The sequence below is a fragment of the Hemitrygon akajei genome, chromosome 18, assembly GCF_048418815.1.
Source record: "Hemitrygon akajei chromosome 18, sHemAka1.3, whole genome shotgun sequence".
Classification (NCBI taxonomy): Eukaryota; Metazoa; Chordata; class Chondrichthyes; order Myliobatiformes; family Dasyatidae; genus Hemitrygon; species Hemitrygon akajei.
The window spans coordinates 40,047,624-40,067,652 of record NC_133141.1 but is presented as its reverse complement, the minus strand read 5'-3'; the positions used below and the strand labels follow the sequence as shown (position 1 = coordinate 40,067,652).

At 39.8% G+C, this 20,029-nt stretch overlaps 2 protein-coding genes across 3 annotated transcripts in view; one reads left to right on the top strand and one right to left on the bottom strand.

The window, feature by feature from the left end:
* Positions 1-6,645, top strand: part of dnajc7 (DnaJ (Hsp40) homolog, subfamily C, member 7) — a 46,811-nt gene extending 40,166 nt beyond the window's left edge. For both annotated transcript variants that reach the window (XM_073071466.1, XM_073071465.1), the window contains one exon: positions 1,980-6,645. In XM_073071466.1, the coding sequence (XP_072927567.1) occupies positions 1,980-2,017 (38 nt within the window). In that variant the 3' untranslated portion in view covers positions 2,018-6,645. The remainder of the gene's footprint in view (positions 1-1,979) is intronic.
* Positions 6,646-8,270: 1,625 nt separating this feature from the next.
* The window catches only part of cnp (2'',3''-cyclic nucleotide 3'' phosphodiesterase), a 33,993-nt gene continuing 22,234 nt past the window's right edge, over positions 8,271-20,029 (bottom strand). Inside the window, exons 2-4 of the mRNA XM_073071463.1 lie at positions 14,892-15,534; positions 14,208-14,341; positions 8,271-9,216 (exon numbers count right to left, since the gene is read on the bottom strand). Coding sequence (XP_072927564.1) covers positions 8,797-9,216; positions 14,208-14,341; positions 14,892-15,534 — 1,197 coding nt within the window. The 3' untranslated portion in view covers positions 8,271-8,796. The remainder of the gene's footprint in view (positions 9,217-14,207; positions 14,342-14,891; positions 15,535-20,029) is intronic.

The window sequence follows — 20,029 nt, the reverse complement described above, 5'->3', positions numbered from 1 at the left end:
TTGCTCCAGATTTATCAGATCCTCGTAGCCCTGAATTCCCACTTCTGATAATCTAGAATCCCAGTAATTCACCACCTTCTGCACAAGAAATTCCCATGTCCCTCAGTTTTAAATGACTGCTCCTAGTAACCATGTTTCTTGTTCAAGTTTTTCCATCTTTTCCTCTTAGAATCTTCCGTGCTTCAATAAGATCATTGCTTGGTCTTCTAAGTTTCAGAGTAGGAGCAAGTATTTTTTAAGATGATGGGCAAACTTTCAGCTTATTTGTCCCATTCTCCTAGAAAACTGAACAACTGTACAGTCAGCCCTCCTTATCTGCGAGTTCCACATGTGCTAATTCAACCAACCGCGAAGCGAGAAAACCCAGAAGTGCTCTTCCAGCACTTGTTGTTCGAGCATGTACAGACTTTTTTTTCTTGTCATTATTCCCTAAACAATGCAGTATAACAACTATTTTACATAGCATTTACATTGTATTAGGTATTATAAGTAATCTAGAGATGATTTAAAGTATACGGGAGGATGTACATAGGTTATCGTGGATTGGGATGGAAAAGAAATCGAAAGCTCTCTTACTAAGTAAGTCGAAACAGGTACATCCGGTATTATTTAGCATCAGTCAAACGTTTGTCTTAGTATATAGTATATATTTTACCTTTCTATGCATATAAAACACTTATGAACATTTGTTTCAGTGCCAAGCTAGGGAACGGAAGTTCCGGAGTTCGATCCAGTGACAGATCGCTCCCGAGCGTGCTTTCCATCCGTGCCTGGTTGATGTGGAGGATCAAAAACCCAAAACCCAATAATTAAACCACTGCATTGCTTAGTAATAATTGTAGCTTTCATCGGGGCAGGGGCTTTCTCACTTCATCCTTTAAAATTGTTCCGATCGTTGACCGACTGTAGCCTAACAGTTTTCCAATGACCGATGGCGTTTCACCTCTTTCCGATCACTTTATTATTCCCACTTTATCTTCAATCGTGATCGTGATTATTTTCGTGAACAGAAACACTGCAGATTCAGAAGTGCACCACCGGGTCCTAATGTCCACCGCACTGAGACAGATTAAATAAGGTCTGGGGTTCCGCTGGGTCCCAAGGTCCACCCGCATTGTGACAGGTTGAATAAGGGACTTGAGCATCCGTGTTTTTTTGTATCCGCGAGGGGTCCGGGAATCAATCCCTCACGGATAAGGTGGGCCGACTGTATAACATATCCATGGATAAGTTCCAACTGCTGTAATTTGAATACCTAGTTTTCCAGTGGTGCCTTGTTATACAGATAAACCCAAGATAACTTCCAAGTTACCATAACAATAGAACCGATTTAATTATGCTAAGCTTATTCACATCAGGTTCCATTAGTGAGATGCTCAATAGAGGTTTTATTTGCAGACAACTACAACGCTGTAAGTTTTAATGTATGCAAAAAGATGCCGATACTAAAAATCTGAAATAATAGCACAGCTATTCCGATATTTTCTGTTTTTATTGTGTGCAAATGGTCCCTTTTACTCTTAGCATAAAAGATTCTATATTGTGCAGAAGTATGGTATTCACTTACCAAGTAATTAGATGTCCAAAATATTGATCCTGGATTCTGTGTTGAAATCCTACCATGAGTATTTTACATTTAGTTAATTAATTATGGAATTTAAAAAGAACTATTTTCAGTAATCATGATCCACCAAATTGTTAAAACTTAACTGGCTCCCTCACATCCATTAGAGAAGAATCCTTGCCCAGTCTAACCTCTGTGTGACTCCACACCAACAGACACTGGTCTTTGTCATTCAGCTTAAGGGTATTTAAGGATGGGTAATAAATAGTGGCTGTGCCAGTCACGTACACATCTTGTAAATAAATAATATTTCTGTCACCAAATTGTAAGTTGTCATTGCAAAATAATATGATTTTTGATGTTGAAGATTTACTTATGATACTAATACTGGATATTTCTTTCTCTCTCTTTTCAGCATCTGGTCCTGGGAATTTTTTCTTCCAGTTTGGCTAATGCACAACTTTTTGTTCAATGTCACTGGTTGTAACTCGAGCAAAAATAAATAAATACCCATGTTTCCCTGTGTTTAATCTATTTAGAAGAAAAATCTTCGATGTTTCGGTTGAATACCTCTTGTATTCATCTAATTGTATGTACTGTTGGGGGAAGAAAACTGTTATCACAGGACATGAAACTGACCTATTATTAATGCTTTGTTTTTATAATCATTACAAATAAAAAGGATTACCTCAGTTTTTTTTTAAGTATGCAGTCCCTTCTACTATTGATCTTCAGTTAGGTAAATAATCTTTGAACTTCTACGTAGATGAATATTTCCTTCAACGTAGAAAATCAACTTTTTTCCTCAAAGAAGCAGCAGATTTTTCTTCTTGGAATAGCCAATTTTTAAGTGATTTCTGAAGCACATTACTTTATCAGTCTCTGGTCTTTCCAGGTAATCTGCCTTGTTAAATGAGAAAGCAGCCCAAATAGAATGGATGGGGGCGAGCTTAGATGAGAAAATGGTTCAATTAAATACTTGTGTATTAGCAAGAAGTATGCCATAAGTTACATCTGTCAGTGGAACATCAGAACCATCAGATCAAATGAGGAGAAACACTCAAGTTCTGGAAGTCGTCAGAAGTTTCATAATACCTTGTACTTAATAGATATGTCTGCATGAGCTTAGCCCAGAATTACACAAATGCACAATTAAAATAAACCAGAAAAGAAATGTGAACCATCACTGCAGTCAACTTCCAATTCTAGAGCTCCAGGAATATCGTATAGACATCCCAAAAGTAATGTAGTTATCACAAAGGGTCTTTGCAGATGGCATCACTGATTTTTTTTATGTTCACAGCATTAATTTGAACTTCTGGTTTATCTGCCTTGGTCGGTATATGATACCGTCTATACCTCTGCATATGTCAAACAAATACCCGGTAACTGCTCTCTGAGCAATGAGTGCAATGGCAGGGCTGCTTTGTTTTTTTAAAATAAATATTGCACAGAGAAGCAGGAGATTCAGATGGTTCAGGGAGATCTGTAGATGTAAGTTCATTTGCTGGATTACCTAGTTTCTGTCTATTAGTTGCAAAGTGGCTAAGTTTCTAATTCTGCAGAGTACAGCTTAGAAATGGGCCCTTCAGCTCAACTGGTTCATGTCGACCAAGATGCCCATCTAAGTTAGTCCTAATTTGCCTGCGTTTGGCCCATATTCCTTTCCTTTCTGTCCAGGTACCTTTTATTGAATGAGGTGGACTTGACAGGAGGATAAACTTAAAACTGCATTTTATTTTATCAATTTGGATCAATTTTGCCTTTTTTCATCTTGTTAAATTTTTTTTGTGAGAATATTTTAGTGATGTGGATATAAGGAGGGAAAACAGCTTTAGAGAAAAGTATCTGTCTATGTATATTACACTGTAGGCTTTTCACTGAAATGTCTAAAGAAAAACACGATTTTAAGAATCTGAGTTTTTTTAATGAGAAGAATGCCTAGGTAAATGTTGATCTTTCACAAAGCATGTGTTCAAATCCTAACCACTTAAAACAAATGTCCTGTTCATCAAGATAGTAACCCTCCCAGATAGTAATTTATGTCCATGGAGTTAAGGAAATCTCACGTCTCTTTGGCTGTCCATTCAATAATTGATTCACCAGTTACTTCTAAATCAGGTTTATCAAGATTTTTTTTTTTCAAATGTACCTAATTTTAGTGCAATTCTGCAATATTCCATCTAGCTAACTTGGTAAAATGCAAATGACCCATGCTTGTTTCATCAGTTTAACAGATTAGGAAATTGCAGAGTCCATTTTAAAGTTACTAGTGGCACCTTTTTAGTTTATAATAACTAGGTTCATTTTCATGTTGGCCAGTCAGCATTCCTTCCAGGAGTAGGATTGCACCATTTGTCTAGACTGAGCTTTACATAAAGCTGACAAAACATAACATTGTCAATATCTTTCCAATTTCTACAATGATGTAGACCAGGAAAGAGAATAAAGACTGGTTAATGTACTCCTAGAAAATTACAAAGAACATTATGATTCAATTGTTTGGAATGACAAATAGGTAAGTTAAAGTACACTTTGCATTTAAAAAAAAACGAGGCTGGTCTATTCATGCATGGTTCTAGAAAAATGTTTGGAATGTCTTCAACACAATATTTTTGAAGGTGTTCTTAAAGCACTAAAAATGTTCTTGTACCAACCTAAGAAAATAAGTTGTCCAAGTCTCTCATCCCCCCCCCCCCCATATTTTAATGGTTTAAAATCCAAACTATACTTCATGAAAATCCTTTATTGCTTGTCACTTGAGCAGTGAAGTTGGCACTTGTACAGAACCTTTATCCAGTACCAATACCTTAATTCAAACTATAAGGGAATAGTAATGATAAATTTGTAGAAGAAATTGACAGGACAAACGTGAATTAATCTGCAATAGGTTTAAAGGTAGCCATTCTAAAAATTGTTATTTACAGTGTACTTTTTTGCTTATGATAAAAGGCTGCTTTTTTGAAAATATGCTTTAAGATTATGATTAGTATATTCTGAAGGAGGATCTCATATTCCAACTATGAATTTAGAAGCTTGTTCTTTCTTTGCATGGAATTGAGGGTTTCTGAAAACACTTTACAAGAACATATTTTCTGGTAATTTATGGATCATTGTGTTGCACCAGTTGCAATTCTAAATGTCCTCCTTACATTTTTAACAAACCTTCAACTATAACATTATCCAGCATCCAGATGTTAGGATATCACTTCTGAATGATACATTGTGGAAAACTTATTTAAATGCTTTGGTCTGATACTTAGCTTTTAATTTAAAATTTAGTTTATAACAATTTGTTGTATTGCCACCAATTTTTAATGTGTAAATCCTACTTAAGATTTCTAACATTTTTTTCTAAGATAGAGAAGTTTTTCTCCATTAATTCTTAAAGCCTGCCAAGTAAGTAAACTTTGTATAAGGATTACAATTCCCTGTGTATTGGTGTTCATCTAATACTTGCAAATAATTATTATTCACAAATGCCAAGTGTCTGCCTTCTGTTATCAAGGCTATGACAGCCATCCTGCCTCTGGGCAACCACTCCCTGCAGGGACCAATTTAATGATCATTGTTATCTCTGGCCATTTTTCTGTCTTCCACTTTTCTCGGAAACAAAAGCAGGTGGTAGGGTCTAAATTTTTGATGCTCTACTTGAAAGCAATTTATTCAATAAAGACCGAATCCAAAGTTAAAAGGTCATCTGGTTCATGAAAAGAACGATTGAGGCATTAACTTCAGTTTCAAACTGGATTCCAAGGAAAAGTTAAAAGACACTGAGTTCAACACATTTTCACTACTGTACCTTCAGAGAATGGAATACAGGTGTCCCCCACTTTACAAATGTTCGCTTTACGCCACTTCGCTTTTACAAAAGACCTACATTAATAACCTGTTTTCGCATTACAAGGAGGATTTTCACTTTTACAAAAAATTTTCCCATATAAATTAATGGTTCTTCGCTTTACGCCATTTCAGCTTAAGGAAGGTTTCATAGGAACACTCTACATTTGTAAGGGGGGGGGCACTTGTATTTAAATACTGTAAACTGAATAGAACATGGACTTAGATCAGAGACCTAAGCTTTTTTATCTGTTCACTCTTAGTAACTAAGGGATGAACTTAGAGATTTTGCATGCTGTAAAACTCAAATAAAAACAGAAAATGTGAAACAAATTTGAAAGTGCACAAGATAGGAAACTTGAGGTGCTTCAGAACAATACAGAAAAATTACCTATACTGTACCTGAAACATTAAAATAATTGCTCATGGTTATTTTGGTAACATTTTGTGTTCTCTGTCACTGAAAATCATTTGAAAATTTTGTTTTGCTTCAAGCTTATTGTGACCATGGCAGATGAGGGGCATGGGGTATAGGGACATGCACCCTTGAGAATTTTTTGATTTTTCAAGGTCTGATTGATGATGGGCAGGGTTGATCTTTTTATTTTTGTACTTGTCTCTGCACTGAAATTTGCCAAATACAAGATGTCAGACTGCTGTTGTTTTTTAAAGAATAACTAAAGAAAATGAAGTAATTTCCTTTTTAAATAAATCAGCAGCAAGTTTAGCATTGACATGTTGCTTTGTTTATTGTTTTATTAACATTTTGGCTTTGGAGAAATGGCCTGGAGGAGTTATTGAATCAAAGTATACAAGTGTTGAGCTGAATGCATCATCAAACATTTAAGGGCTTGATCCATGGCCCTGTTAGTACTGTTAATTTCAGCTTTTCGGTGACTTTAACTCCTACTGATTATTATATCCAATATTATAACTCCTTAAGCATAAACATTCGAACATTTATATATAGAGTTTGTAACCTTCATGAGTAATTTTATAGTTAAGGAGTGCTAGTGGCAAGACTCCAACTGCACCTCTTGAAGGGTTTTGAATATGTTTCTTATTTTGTGTAATGTATTTCCCTAGTGAGCCTTGTGATGTATATTATGCAGTACATACTTTGTTCTGATTGTATCATTTCTCAGTGTTTTACTGCTGTACAATATGTACACGCTGTACAGTATTCATGTACAAAATGAAATAAAAATAAAAGGATTGCTCAATGGGTGTTTTAACTCCAACACACCTGTTTCTGCCCTCCCCTGTGGTCTGAATTTTGTTGGTAATATTCTCGTTAAATGGTTTTACTTAACTAACCCAATTTAATGGTTGCAGTGGCAAGCGCTGATCACCCACATACTGTCTCCAGACTTCTATCCCCTCTTGATGTTTTCAGCAAACAGGGAAAATGCTATAGTGGGTAATTAGGAAATAGTAGTCTGATCAAACGAATGATTTTGTGCTACTTCACAATAGAGAAAAATTAAATAAGTAGAGGAACCGAACAAGAAAGCAACAAAACCTATTGGATTTAATTTTAAAAACTAATCATTGACAAAATAATGGAAAGGTTTTCATAATTAAATTGAGTAAATTAAGCATATCTTTTCCAAGGATCTAGGTTCAGGAATTGAATTTTCTTTGTATTATTGAATGTTAAATTATAAATGTCAATATTGAACGTAATCAGGAACAAGCAGTTTAATATCAGTTGCTGGAGATTGACCGGAATCCATAATCGAGGTAAAAGAGATGAGGTACGTTGCTGAGAATAAATAGATGTCTCTGGAATGTTTTTAATGGCATTTCAGTGAGCACAGTGCATTCTTTATGGGTAGAAAGTCTTGCTATTTGTTATAGGGAGAAATAGATTTGTATAAAGTCCTCCAAAGAAAGAAAGAATTCATAAATCCAATATTGATAGCTGGTTGGCAAGTATATACTGTATTTGATAAGGCTGTTTGCAGATAGATTTAAGTTTATTTGTTAGGAGGTGGGAAGTGAGTTATTTCATGTTACTCTAGTCTTTCTACAGATGCTGTTTGATATCCTGTGCAATATGTATTGTGTGGTGTGCCAAAAATATGTATCTCATTTCCTCTCGCCTTTTCAAAAAATGTCTTTTAAAATTTCTTAGCATCTTCTGCAGCCCTCAGTGAGGCATCATTTGGGTGAAGCCTTCATTTTATATTCAGTGTATTAATGTTTTATGCATAGTTGTATTAGACATCTAACATGAATTTACTTTGCAGCTAGATTCAAACCCACCCTCTTTGTGCTTATTTTTTACTGTTTCCAGCCTAGTCCTTGTTATACACCTATGCTGATTGGTGCATCACTGGGATTGAAGTTCACCTTGGAACACGTAATGTTGTATAGAATTCCAAACTTCATTCCATTGAGTTCATTAGAACTGTATCTCTAAAGAAGAGTTCAAATTTGTGTGCTCAGTGCTAACAATGTTTCCTTCCCATCGGTTCTGTCCAGCACTTCAACATGGATTCTTCATGCATTAACACCTCTACTATTGAAAGGTTTAATAATGGTATTAGGTTGCTGTCTGTTTTGACACAAATTTAGACAACTGTTCCTATGTCTAGGCTATCATTTGTTATAACGTGCATTTTGTACAAAGTTTTTTTGTTCAAAATTGGTAGAACATTGGTATGATCTGAACATATCCACTTTCAGCACCTATCTCCTTCCCATTTCTTTTGGTATAATTAGCTAATAGTATCATTTATCAACATAATACAACTGACTTATCACACAAGCATCTATCTAATACTACTGTGGTCAAGCTGGCATGTAATTTGTCCAGCATATGATTGCATAAGGTATAATCAAAATATATTGATGAACCAGGTTGTTGCAACTCATTTATTGAATCTTTAATTTCACATAGCAATAAAAGCAGTGTCATTCTGGATGCTTACAAAAAGTGGTGTAGGATCCTTAAAGTCTATATCCACCTCTTTCAAACTGAACTGCCAAAGAGCTCTTATTTTAACATGAAGCTTGCCACAATAAACAAATTCATATTCCCTCTACACTGTCACCTAAACTTGCATGGGCCACTACAGAATGGAGCTGTTAAATGTAATCTTGCCTTGGTTAAATCACCAAAGGATCTGATCTGGCAGGGTAGCTGAGTGGGCTTGGTACTGAAATTATACACTAAGCATGTGGTTACACTTAAAGCAAAGCAAATGGCTTACCAGAATATTACAATTACAGAACAATTTTAGATGAAGATAGAAAAGTCTAGCCCAGCAGTTTAAAAAAAAAGTCCCCCTACTGTGTTTGGAAGAGATTACATTAAATGTACCACAGATTTTAACTATTTAAAAGTTTTATGCCTCATGACTAAGTAAAATTTGTTTTTAAAACATTCATTCATTGGTGGATTCCTTTTTTGCATAAAACCCAGAGAAAATGGTGTTAACATCAATTGGTTTGAGCAGGTTGACGATCCACACCCCTTTACCCAAGCCCAAAAGTTCACCTTCTTCCAACATGATGTGAAATTCATGCTTGGGTTTTTCTTCCTCGGTCTTTAAAATACTGATCAGATCGATTCCGGTCTGAACTGCTGGCACGTTAGGAGCACATGCCAAGGTGATGTGGGATCTGCTGCCACGTGGCAGTGACTTCTCATCTCCAGAACTACCTGCATCCTCGTGCTCTTCTTCTTCAGGCCAGAGCTGCATCTGGTGCTCATCCATCAAAACACGGGCTCCCACTGTTCTGGGTGTGACAAACAATGCTGAAACCTTCAGGACAAAGGATTTTGAAAGGGATCGTTCAACAACCTAAAACAGGTAAACATATGGTTACTTATCATGACATCCACCTTCATTAATTGAAACTTCTTTCCTGACATGGTGTAACTGACATCTTTGGATCACATTTACTTCAGGGAGTCTTAGAGGACAAGTGACTATATTTCTAAGTGCAGGACACCCACTGATGAAAGGAATGTGCAAGGTGCTACCTCAATGACTTGCTTTCTTTAAAAAAAAACATGCAGAAAATTTGTTTAGCCCATCACGAGCTAACAGGTTGCCTTGCCCTGGATAGTAAAGAAGATTAAATAGTAGCTTTATTTGTCGCCTGTATATAAACACTTATTGTGAAATGCGGCACTTGCATCCATGACCAATAGAGTCCGAGGATGTGTTGGTGGTAGCCGCAAGTGTCGCCATGTGTTCGGCACCAAAGTAGTATGCGCACAGCTTATGACACTAACCCATACGTCTTTGGAATGTGGGAAATCTGAGAAACCAGAGGAAACCCACATGGTAATGTAGAGAACGTACAATGCAGAGAGCAGCGGGAATTGAACCCAAGTCACTGGCACTGGAATAGTGTTACACTACCATTCCTTGGTGTTGAGCTTCAGCATTGTTGAGGCTGAACCCATCAAGGCCAGTGGAAAGAATTCTATCAAGCCTTTTGCTTCTTACATGAGGGAGGTGATTAATTGCTTGACTGCAGGTATTGTTGAGGACACTTTTCATCACTTAACTAGTGACTAGAGGACACTATTAGAAACATAGAAAATCTACAGCACAATACAGGCCCTTAGGCCCACAAAGTTGTGCCGATCATGTCCCTACCTTAGAAATTACTAGGGTTACCTATAGCCCTCTAATTTTTCTAAGCTCCATGTACCTATCCAAAAGTTTCTTAAAAGACCCTATCGTAGCTGCCTCCACCGCCACTGCCGGCAGCCCATTTCACGCACTCACTACTCTCTAACTTACCCCTGACATCTCTGTACCTACTCCTCAGCACCTTAAACCTGTGTCCTCTTGTGGCAACAATTTCAACTCTGGAGAAAAAGCCTCTGACTATCCACACGATCAATGCCTCTCATTATCTTGTACACCTCTATCAGGTTACCTCTCATCATCCTTCACTCCAAGGAGAAAAGGCCAAGTTCACTCAACCTGTCTTCATAAGACATGCTCCCCAATCCAGGAAACCTCCTTGTAAATCTCCTCTGCACCCTTTCTATGGCTTCCACATCCTTCCTGCAGTGAGGCAACCAGAACTGAGCACAGTACTCCAAGTGGGGTCTGACCAGGGTCCTATGCAACATTACCTCTTGGCTCCTAAATTTAATTCCGCAATTGATGAAGGCCAATACACCATATGCCTTCTTAACCACAGGATCAACCTGCGCAGCTGCTCTGAGCATCCTATGGACTCGGACCCCAAGATCCCTCTGATCCTCCACACTGCCAAGAGTCTTACCATTGATACTATATATATTCTGCCATCATATTTGACCTACCAAACTGAACCACCTCACACTAGGTTGAACTCCATCTGCCACTTCTCAGCCCAGTTTTGCACCCTATCAATGTCCTGCTGTAACCTCTGACAGCCCTCCACACTATCCACAACACCCCCAACCTTTGTGTCATCAGCAAACCTAATAACCCATCCCTCTACTTCCTCATCCAGGTCATTTATAAAAATCACGAAGAGTAGGGGTCCCAGAACAGATCCCTGAGGCACACCACAGGTCACTGACCTCCATGCAGAATATGACCCGTCTACAACCACTCTTTGCCTTCTGTGGGCAAGCCAGTTCTGGATCCACAAAGCAATGTCCCTTGGATCCCATGCCTCCTTACTTTCTCATGGGGTACCTTATCAGCAACTTGCTGATAGGATGTTTCCTGACTGTTATTTTCAGGGGGCAAACACAGATGTCAGTGCTGTAGCTACTCTGAGGTGTGGCTATTTCTAGAGCACATCTTTGCCACATCACAGATGTTGTGGCCCACACCTAGTTTGCTCAATATCACTGAACAAAATTGAGTGCCCCCTCCCAGGACTACTGCAGCATTTCATATATTGACTGTGTTTTTGTCACAAGGCATTAAATACAGGCCTTATCTGACTATCCAAGGTGACTCCTCTGTCTTCTTACCAAATCAATCAAAAAACACAAACACACCATCACCTAATTTACCATTATAGCGTGCTCTGACTGAAAAAAACTCTTGATTCAGCCACTCCAATAAATGATATCATCTAGGGTTTTTCTATTTTGAAGCATAAGGTGACTTGATAGAGGTGTATAAGATGATAAGAGGCAGAAAGTGGACAGCCAGTGCCTTTTTCCCCAGGGCAGAAATGTTTAATACAAGAGGGCCTAGTTTTAAGGTGATTGAAGGAAAGTATGGTGGGGGGGTGGGGTGATACCAGAGGTTGGTGTTTTTTTTTAAAAACAGAGGTGTGTGTGTGTGGAATGTGCTGCTGGGAACACATACTAGGGATGTTTAAGAGACTCTTAGATAGGGAGTCTTAGAAAGAAAAGTGCGAGGACTGTGTAGGAGGGAAGGGTTACACTGGTCTTGAAGCAGGCTAAAGGATCTGTACTATTCTACGATCATTCAACTCGATATTATCAACAAGACCATCAGTGTATAAACAGGAGTTGCATGATGTGCATGTGACAGCTATTCCAAGTGGGTGAAGTTCCCACTTGCTTCAAAAAGGCAACAATTATACCAGTGCCTAATAAGAATAATGTGGGCTGTCTTAATGACTATTGCCCGGTAGCACTCGCATCAACAGTGATGAAATGCTTTGAGAGGTTGGTCATGACTAGACTGAACTCCTGCCTCAGCAAGATCCTGAACCCATTGCAATTTGCCTATCACCACAATAGGTCAATGGCAGATGCAATCTCAATGGCTCTCCACATGGCTTTAGAACACCTGGACAACACAAACACCTACGTCAGGATGCTGTTCATCGACTATAGCTCAGCATTTAATATCATCATTCCCACAATCCTGATTGAGAAGTTGTAGAACCTGGGCTTCTGTACCTCCCTCTGCATGTGGATCCTCGACTTCCTAACCAGAAGACCACAATCTGTGCAGATTGGTGACAACATCTCCTTCTCGCTGATGATCAACACTGGTGCACCTCAGGGGTGTGTGCTTAGCCCACTGCTCTACTCTGTCTATACCCCTGACTGTGAGGCTAGGCATAGCTCAAATACCATCTATAAGTTTGATGATGACACAACCATTGTTGGTAGAATCTCAGGTGGTGATGAGAGGGTGTACAGGAGTGAGATATGCCAACTAGTGGAGTGATGCTGCAGCAACAACCTGGCACTCAACATCGGTAAGATGAAAGAGCAGATTGTGGACATCAGGAAGGATAAGACGAAGGAACACATACCAATCCTCATAGAGGGATCAGAAGTGGAGAGAGTGAGCAGTTTCAAGTTCCTGGGTGTCAAGATTTCTGAGGATCTAACCTGGGCCCAACATATCGATGCAGTTATAAAGAAGGCAAGACAGCGGCTATACTTCATTAGGAGTTTGAAGAGATTTGGCATGTCAACAAATACACTCAAAAACTTCTATAGCTGTTCTGTGGAGAGCATTCTGACAGGCTGCATCACTGTCTGGTATGGAGGGAGGGGGAGGCTTCTGCACAGGACTGAAAGAAGCTGTAAAGGGGCGTAAATCTAGTCAGCTCCATCTTGCATACCAGCCTACAAAGTACCCAGGACATCTTCAGGCAGAGGTGTCTCAGAAAGGCAGCGTCCATTATTAAGGACATCCAGCACCCAAGGCGAGGTACAGAAGCCTGAAGGCACACAGACAGCAATTCAGGAACAGCTTCTTCCTCTCTGCCATCCAATTCCTAAATGGGCATTGAATCTTTGGACACCACCTCACTTTTTTAAAATATACAGTATTTCTGTTCTTGAACTGCTGTTGCTAAGTTAACAAATTTCATGTCACATGCCAGTGATAATAACCTGATTCTGATTCACTTCGCACCTCCTTCAAAGCCCTACAAAAGCAATCCTACAGATTTAGATTCATTCTCTCACTCTCCCCTCCCCCCACCCCACTTTCCCCTGAGAAATAGAACCTTAGTAAGCAAAATAAACACTCTGGAGCTGGAAGGATAACCTTCTGAAATAATCCAGATGACTGTTTTCTATTCGTCTAAATTAATTAACACATTGCTCAAGCCAGCACCCTAATTAAGATGTTAACAAGTGAAGCTGAGAAAAGGAAGTGCCTGTGCTAAAGCCATACACATAAGCAGCTTGTGAACACTCATCTGGGAGCATTGCCTCTAGTTCTTCCAGCACATAGATGCAACTGTGATGTCGGTTCACCAGTGTCTCTGCTTTGTTAGAAGGTTAGGGGGATTTGGTCTATCGATGACTGACAAATTGTACATACGAATAGTTCTGACTGATTGCATTGAGGTCTGGTATGGAAACTCCAATTCACAGGAACACAAGAGACTACAGCGTGGTAGATTCTGCCAATTCCTTCATGAGTATCGCTCTCCCTACCATTGAGGTCGTCGACAAGCGGTAACGTATCAGGAAGGCAACAGCCATCGTTAAGGACCCCCACCAAATCAAGCCATGCCACCTCCTCATTGTTGCCATCAGGCAGAAAGTACAAGAGCCTGAAGACCCACACGTCATGATTTGACAAGTTTCCTCCCCATGCCACCAAGGTTCTTGAGCTGACACGAAAAAAGCCGTAATTCTGCCTCAAACTATATTTTCCGCAACATGTTTGAATGTCATTGTTGTTTTTGCTCACTGTGTTGTGTAAGCTACATGTAATTTGTTAATTTAAATTTGTATGATTTATATTTGTAACTGTGCTGCTACTGCAAAAGGCTAATTTTTATGGCATTATATCCTGGGTATGTTCACCCATGGCAATGAACTTGAATTTCTTGTCAATTTGTATTCTAACAATAAGTTGCAATTGAAGAGCCAGTTACTAACCTTGTTCTCAGCGTAAGATTCACAATTTGGAACCTTTCCATAGTTGCAGAACTTTGTGGTACAATGCAACTTACTGGGCTTCTTCTGGAAATACTCCTGCAGGTTGAAATCCTTGCTGGAGTCCCATTCCACATCTGCAGTGAACAAAACACATTTAATGCACAGCCAAGAGTCATAGAGTGCTATAGCACAGAAGCACACCCTTTGTCCCATCAAATCCTTGCCAACCTGTTTTTCTGCTTAGTTCAATCTACCTGGGCTTTTTTGCTCTATTTTTATTTTTGGTGATTGGCTGGTATTGACATAATGAGCTGAAAGGCCATCTTGCAACTGCAGATATCTCAAATTTTATCATTTATTTATCACATCTGCATTTAAAGGCTCAACCACTCCAACCCATTCTTATCAAACTAGCATTGACTTTCCCTGCTGTTTGTGTTCAGTAGAGTGGTTGAGGACTGCAATAAGGCAGTGTTGTGATGCCTCTACAGCTTGCCAACAGAGGATGGAGACACTCTGGACAGATGCTCTGACCTCGTAATCAGGAAGAGGCTGGTCAGTGGATTACAATACATAAAGCAGCGCTTCAGTGGAATTAAATCACCCAGGACTGTGTCTGTGAGACAAAGGTCCAGCCCATCCCCAACACCAAAAAAAAATTCAATAACAGAAAAAACTATATACGTTTTACAAACTCGTTCACAAACGTCTCATTTTTGCTGAGCTGATCCAGGAATCGCAGTGCATTTTTGCCCATCTTCTCCTCATCCTCTTTCACCAAGAACCAACCAAAGTAGTATGGGATTACGTTCTTCTTCAAAATTGGCTCCAGCCGTTCCATCAGCTCCATAGAGACTCCCCAGTGGCTGTTTTTGACCATACACTGGAGGTTGTTGCTCTCCTCCATTTTACAGTTAACAATGAAGACAATGTAGTCCTTGTCTTTGGCAAGATTAAAGAGATAGTCCAGACGTTTCAAATCATGATGGGTGTCATCAACCACAATAACCTTTTTATCTTCCTCAAACCACTGCTGGATTTTCTGGTCCAACTTGTTGTACCTACTACTGTCTGCCTCAGAGTCATCCACCTGGGGAATGATCTTGAAGTCATCAGCAGAAGCGATAGCAGAGATCTCCGAATATTTTTCTGTGATTTGTTTGGCAATGGTAGACTTCCCGCTGCCTGGAAGGCCACGCAGAATGAAGAGGGAGTGATCTGCTTTGATTGCTTCTATGGTATTGCTGTCTTCAAGGAAAGGGAAATTGGTGGATCGTATAGGCTTACTCTTGGATCCTTTTATGCCCATTCTGAATAAGTTTCTGATCTAAAAAAGAAATGGAAACAAGTGAAAAAAAAGTGGGAATGCCAAGTTCAAACTCTCCTTTATACGCCAAAGACTGGAGGCCCAGAGGTAGTCTGTCCTGGAATTGGATGCCTGTCTGTGTGTGTGAGGGTGGGAAAGGGGCTGGTTTGCTGTTGTTTTGTTTTGTTATTATTATTGTTGCTTGTGTAGTTTTGTTGAGCATTGCGGGCATGCTATGTTGGCGCTAGAATGTGTGGCAAGACTGTCTCCAGCACATCCTTAGGGTGTGTTGTTAGCGCAAATGACACATTTCACTGTACAGTTGGCCCTCCCTATCCGCAGGGGATTGGTTCCGAGACCTCCCGCGAATACCAAAAATCGCGGCTGCTCAAGTCCCTTACTTAACCTGGCTCAGTGCGGTGGTCTTTAGGACTCAGCGGAACCCCGGACTTTATTTAACATGCTCAGTGCGGTGGATATTAGAACCTGGCGGTGCAGCTCTGAATCTGCAGTGTTTCTGTTCACGAGAATAATCACGGTCACGATTGAAAATAAGGTGGAAGTAATAAAGCAATCAGAAAGAGGTGAAATGGCATTGGTCACTGGAAAAGCATTAGGCTACAGTCCGTCAACGATCGGAACAATTTTAATGGAGCATCTGAAAGGCCCTGCCCCGATGAAAGCTACAATTATTACTAAGCAACGCAGTGGTTTAATGATTGAAATACGTATGTTTCTTAAGTGTTTTATTAGCATACAAAGGTAAAGTATGTACTATATACTAAGAAAAACGTTTGACTAACTGACGCTATATACCGGATGTACCTGTTCCGATTTCAAATCCGACTTAAAGACGGACTCAGGAACAGAACTCGTTCATAACCCGGGGACTGCCTGTACTTTTAAGTTATTTCTAGATTACGTATAATACCTAATACAACGTAAATGCTATGTAAATAGTTGTTATACTGTATTGTTTAGGAAATAATGACAAGAAAAAATAGTCTGTACATGCTCAAATAATGAGTGCTTGAGAGAGAACTTCCGGGTTTTCCCGATCCGGCTAGAATCCTCGCATGCAGAATCCGTGGATAAGGAGAGCCGACTGTATTTCAAAGTACATATGACAAATAAATCTGAATCTGAATTTGGAATACTTTGAAAACATAACAAGCAGGATAGACAAAGGAGAATCAGTTGATGTTGTGTACGTGGATTTTCAGAAGGCCTTTGACAAGGTGCCATGCATGAGGCTACATTGTGTACACACAAGCTACAAGCCCATGGTATTACAGGAAAGATTCTAGCATGGATGAAGCAGTGGCTGACTGGCAGGTGGCAAAGAGTGGGAATAAATGGAGCCTTTTCTGCTTGGCTGCCAGTGGTTAGTGGTGTTCCACAGGGGTCTGTGTTGGGACCAGTTTTTATGTTATATGTTAATGATTTGGATGACAAAATTGATAGCTTTGTGGCCATGCTTGCAGGCAATACGAAGACGGGTGGAGGGGCAGATAGTCTTGAGGAAGCAGAGAGGCTACAGAAGGACTTAGATTAGGAGAATGGGCAAAGAAGCGGCAGGTGTCGGTAGTGCCGGGAAATGCATGGTCATGCACTTGGTAGAAGAAATAAAAGCATGAACTATTTTCTACATGAAGAAAAAAATCCACAAATCTGAGGTGCAAAGGGACTTGGGAGTCCTCTTGCAGGGTTCTCCAAAAATTAATTTGCATGTTGAGTTGACTGTGGAGGCCTAGTCTTTATGTATGTTTAAGGCAGAGGTTGCTAAATTCTTGATTAGTCAAGGCATGAAAGGATATAGGGAAAAGGCAGAAGACTGGGGCTGAGAGGGAAATTGCACAATGAAATAGCAGAGCAGACTTGATGGGCCAAATGACCTAATTCTGCTCCTATATCATATGGTCTTATGTTTTTATGAATCTCAAGAGCAACTCACATTTCTGAAGCAGAGCATCTTGTAGATAGTAAACATACGGTCTGCTGTGCTACTCAGGGAGGAAGGCTATTCCCAATTCTGTGCAATCACTTTAAGTCAGAAGGATACATTGGGAGAATGCTTAGTTGAGCTTAGAAGGCACTAAGGTTCATAACCTGGGCCTCTGTACCTCCATCTGCAACCGGATCCTTGACTTCCTCACCAGGAGACTACAATCTGTGCAGATCGGAAATAACATCTCCACCTCGCTAACAATCAACGTTGCTGCACCTCGAGGATCTGTGCTTAGCACACTGCTGTGCTCTCTCAACACCCATGACTGTGTGGCTAGACACAGCTCAAACATCATCTATAAATTTGCTGACAATACAACTACTGTTGGCAGAATTTCAGATGGTGACGAGAAGACGTACAGGAGTGAGATATACCAGCTGGTTGAGTGGTGTCACAGCAACAACCCTGCACTCAACATCAGTAAGACCAAAGAACTGATTGTGGACTTCAGAAAGGATAAGACGAGGGAACACACACCAGTTCTCATAGAGGGATCAGGAACAGAAAGACTGAGCAGTTTCAAGTTCCTGGATGTTAAGATCTCTGAGGATCTAACCTGGGCCGAACACATTGATGCGGCTACAAAGTAGGCATGACAGTGGCTATATTTCATTAGGAGTTTGAGGAGATTTGGTTTATCACCAAATACACCCATAAATTTCTACAGATGTACTCTGGAGAGTATTCTAACTAGATGCATCACCATCTAGTATGAGGGAGAAGAGGGGGGGAAGAGGGGGATTACTGCACAGGACTGAAAGAAGCTACAGAAAGTTGTAAAATTAGGCAGTTCAGTCATGGGCACTACCCTCCACAGTGTCCAGGACACCTTCAAGGAGCGATGCTTCAAAAAGGTGGCATCGATCATTAAGGATCCCTTTTTCTCACTGTTACCATCAGGAAGGAAGTACAGAAGCCAGAAGCCACATACTCAAAAATTCAGAAACACCTTCCCCTCTGCCATCCAATTTCTGAATGGACACTACCTCACTAATTTTTATTTTTGTACTACTTAACTATTTAATATATATATTTATTGTAATTCACAGTTTTTTTTCTATTATTATGTATTGCATTGTGCTGCTATTGCAAAAACAACAAATTTCACAACATATGATGGTGATATTAAACCTGATTCTGATAAAATGAAGCATAGGGGATAGAAGCAGGAGAGTTATGTTGAATCTGTGCGACAGCAAGGCAAGGCCATTACTGGTACTATATCTAATTTTGGTCACTACATTGATTACAATGCAAGAAGGATTCATGATAAAGTTGAAATGACAAAGGATGTGGTCTGGAGATGCTGGAGTTGTTCTCTTTGAAGTAAAGGATCCCCACCATCCAGGTCATGCATTCTTCTCACGGCTACCATCAGGCAGGAGCTACAAAGCCTGAAGTCCCACATCTAGCAGGTTCAGGAACATCTACTTTCTTACAACCATCAAGTTCTTGAACCAACCTACAGCACCCTAACCCTACTTCAGCAACGGAATACAGCGGCCTACCTTTCACGCTACCATGGATTTGTGTCTGTTTATTTTGTTTTGCGCAGTATTTTTCCCCACTCTCCAGTATAAATTATGTCTGTGTGTTGTCCTGTGATGCTGTGGCAAGCACGTTTTTCATTGTACCAGAACTTCACTGTACTTGTGCATTTAACAATAAACCCAACTTGACAAGAATGTTGAGAGAAGAGTTAGACAGGCAAACAATTCCCATTTGCAGATGGGTTAAGGATAGAAGATATAGGGGAGTCCGACGAGGAGCTTCTTTTAGTCAGAGAGCAGTTATGATCTGGGGTTCACTGCTTTCAGGAGTGGTGAAAACAATCAATCAGGGCCTTCAACTGGGAGCTACGTGTAAAGGATCAAGGCAACAGGGCTGAAGGGATAGCTGTCCCAGCAGGATGTCCACTTGATGGGCCAAACAGCCTCCTGTATCGTGAAGGTTCTGGATTTTTTTGCCCTAGAACAATACTATGTGGGTACCACACGTGAAGTCAGTAAACTCCAAATAATGGGTGTCTGAAATAAAACAGAACAGTATACATGATATTGAGCCAACCAAATTAGCTTTATTTTTTTTATTTAGAAATACAGCATGTTAACAGGCCCTTCATAAGAGCATAAGAAATAGGAGCAGGAGTAGGCCATCCTAGCCCATCGAGCCTGCTCCACCATTCAATAAGATCATGGCTGATCTGGCCATGGACTCACCTCCACTTACCTGCCTTTTCCCCATAACTCTTAATTCCTCTACTATACAAAAATCTATCCAACCTTGTCTTAAATGTATTTACTGAGGTAGTCTCCACTGCTTCATTGGACAGAGAATTCCACAGATTCACCATTCTCTGGGAAAAGCAGTTCCTCCTCATCTCTATCCTAAATCTACTCCCCTGAATTTTGAGGCTGTGTCCCCTTGTTCTAGTCTCACCTAGCAATGGAAACAACTTTCCTGCCTCTATCTTATCTATCCCTTTCATAATTTTATATGTTTCTATAA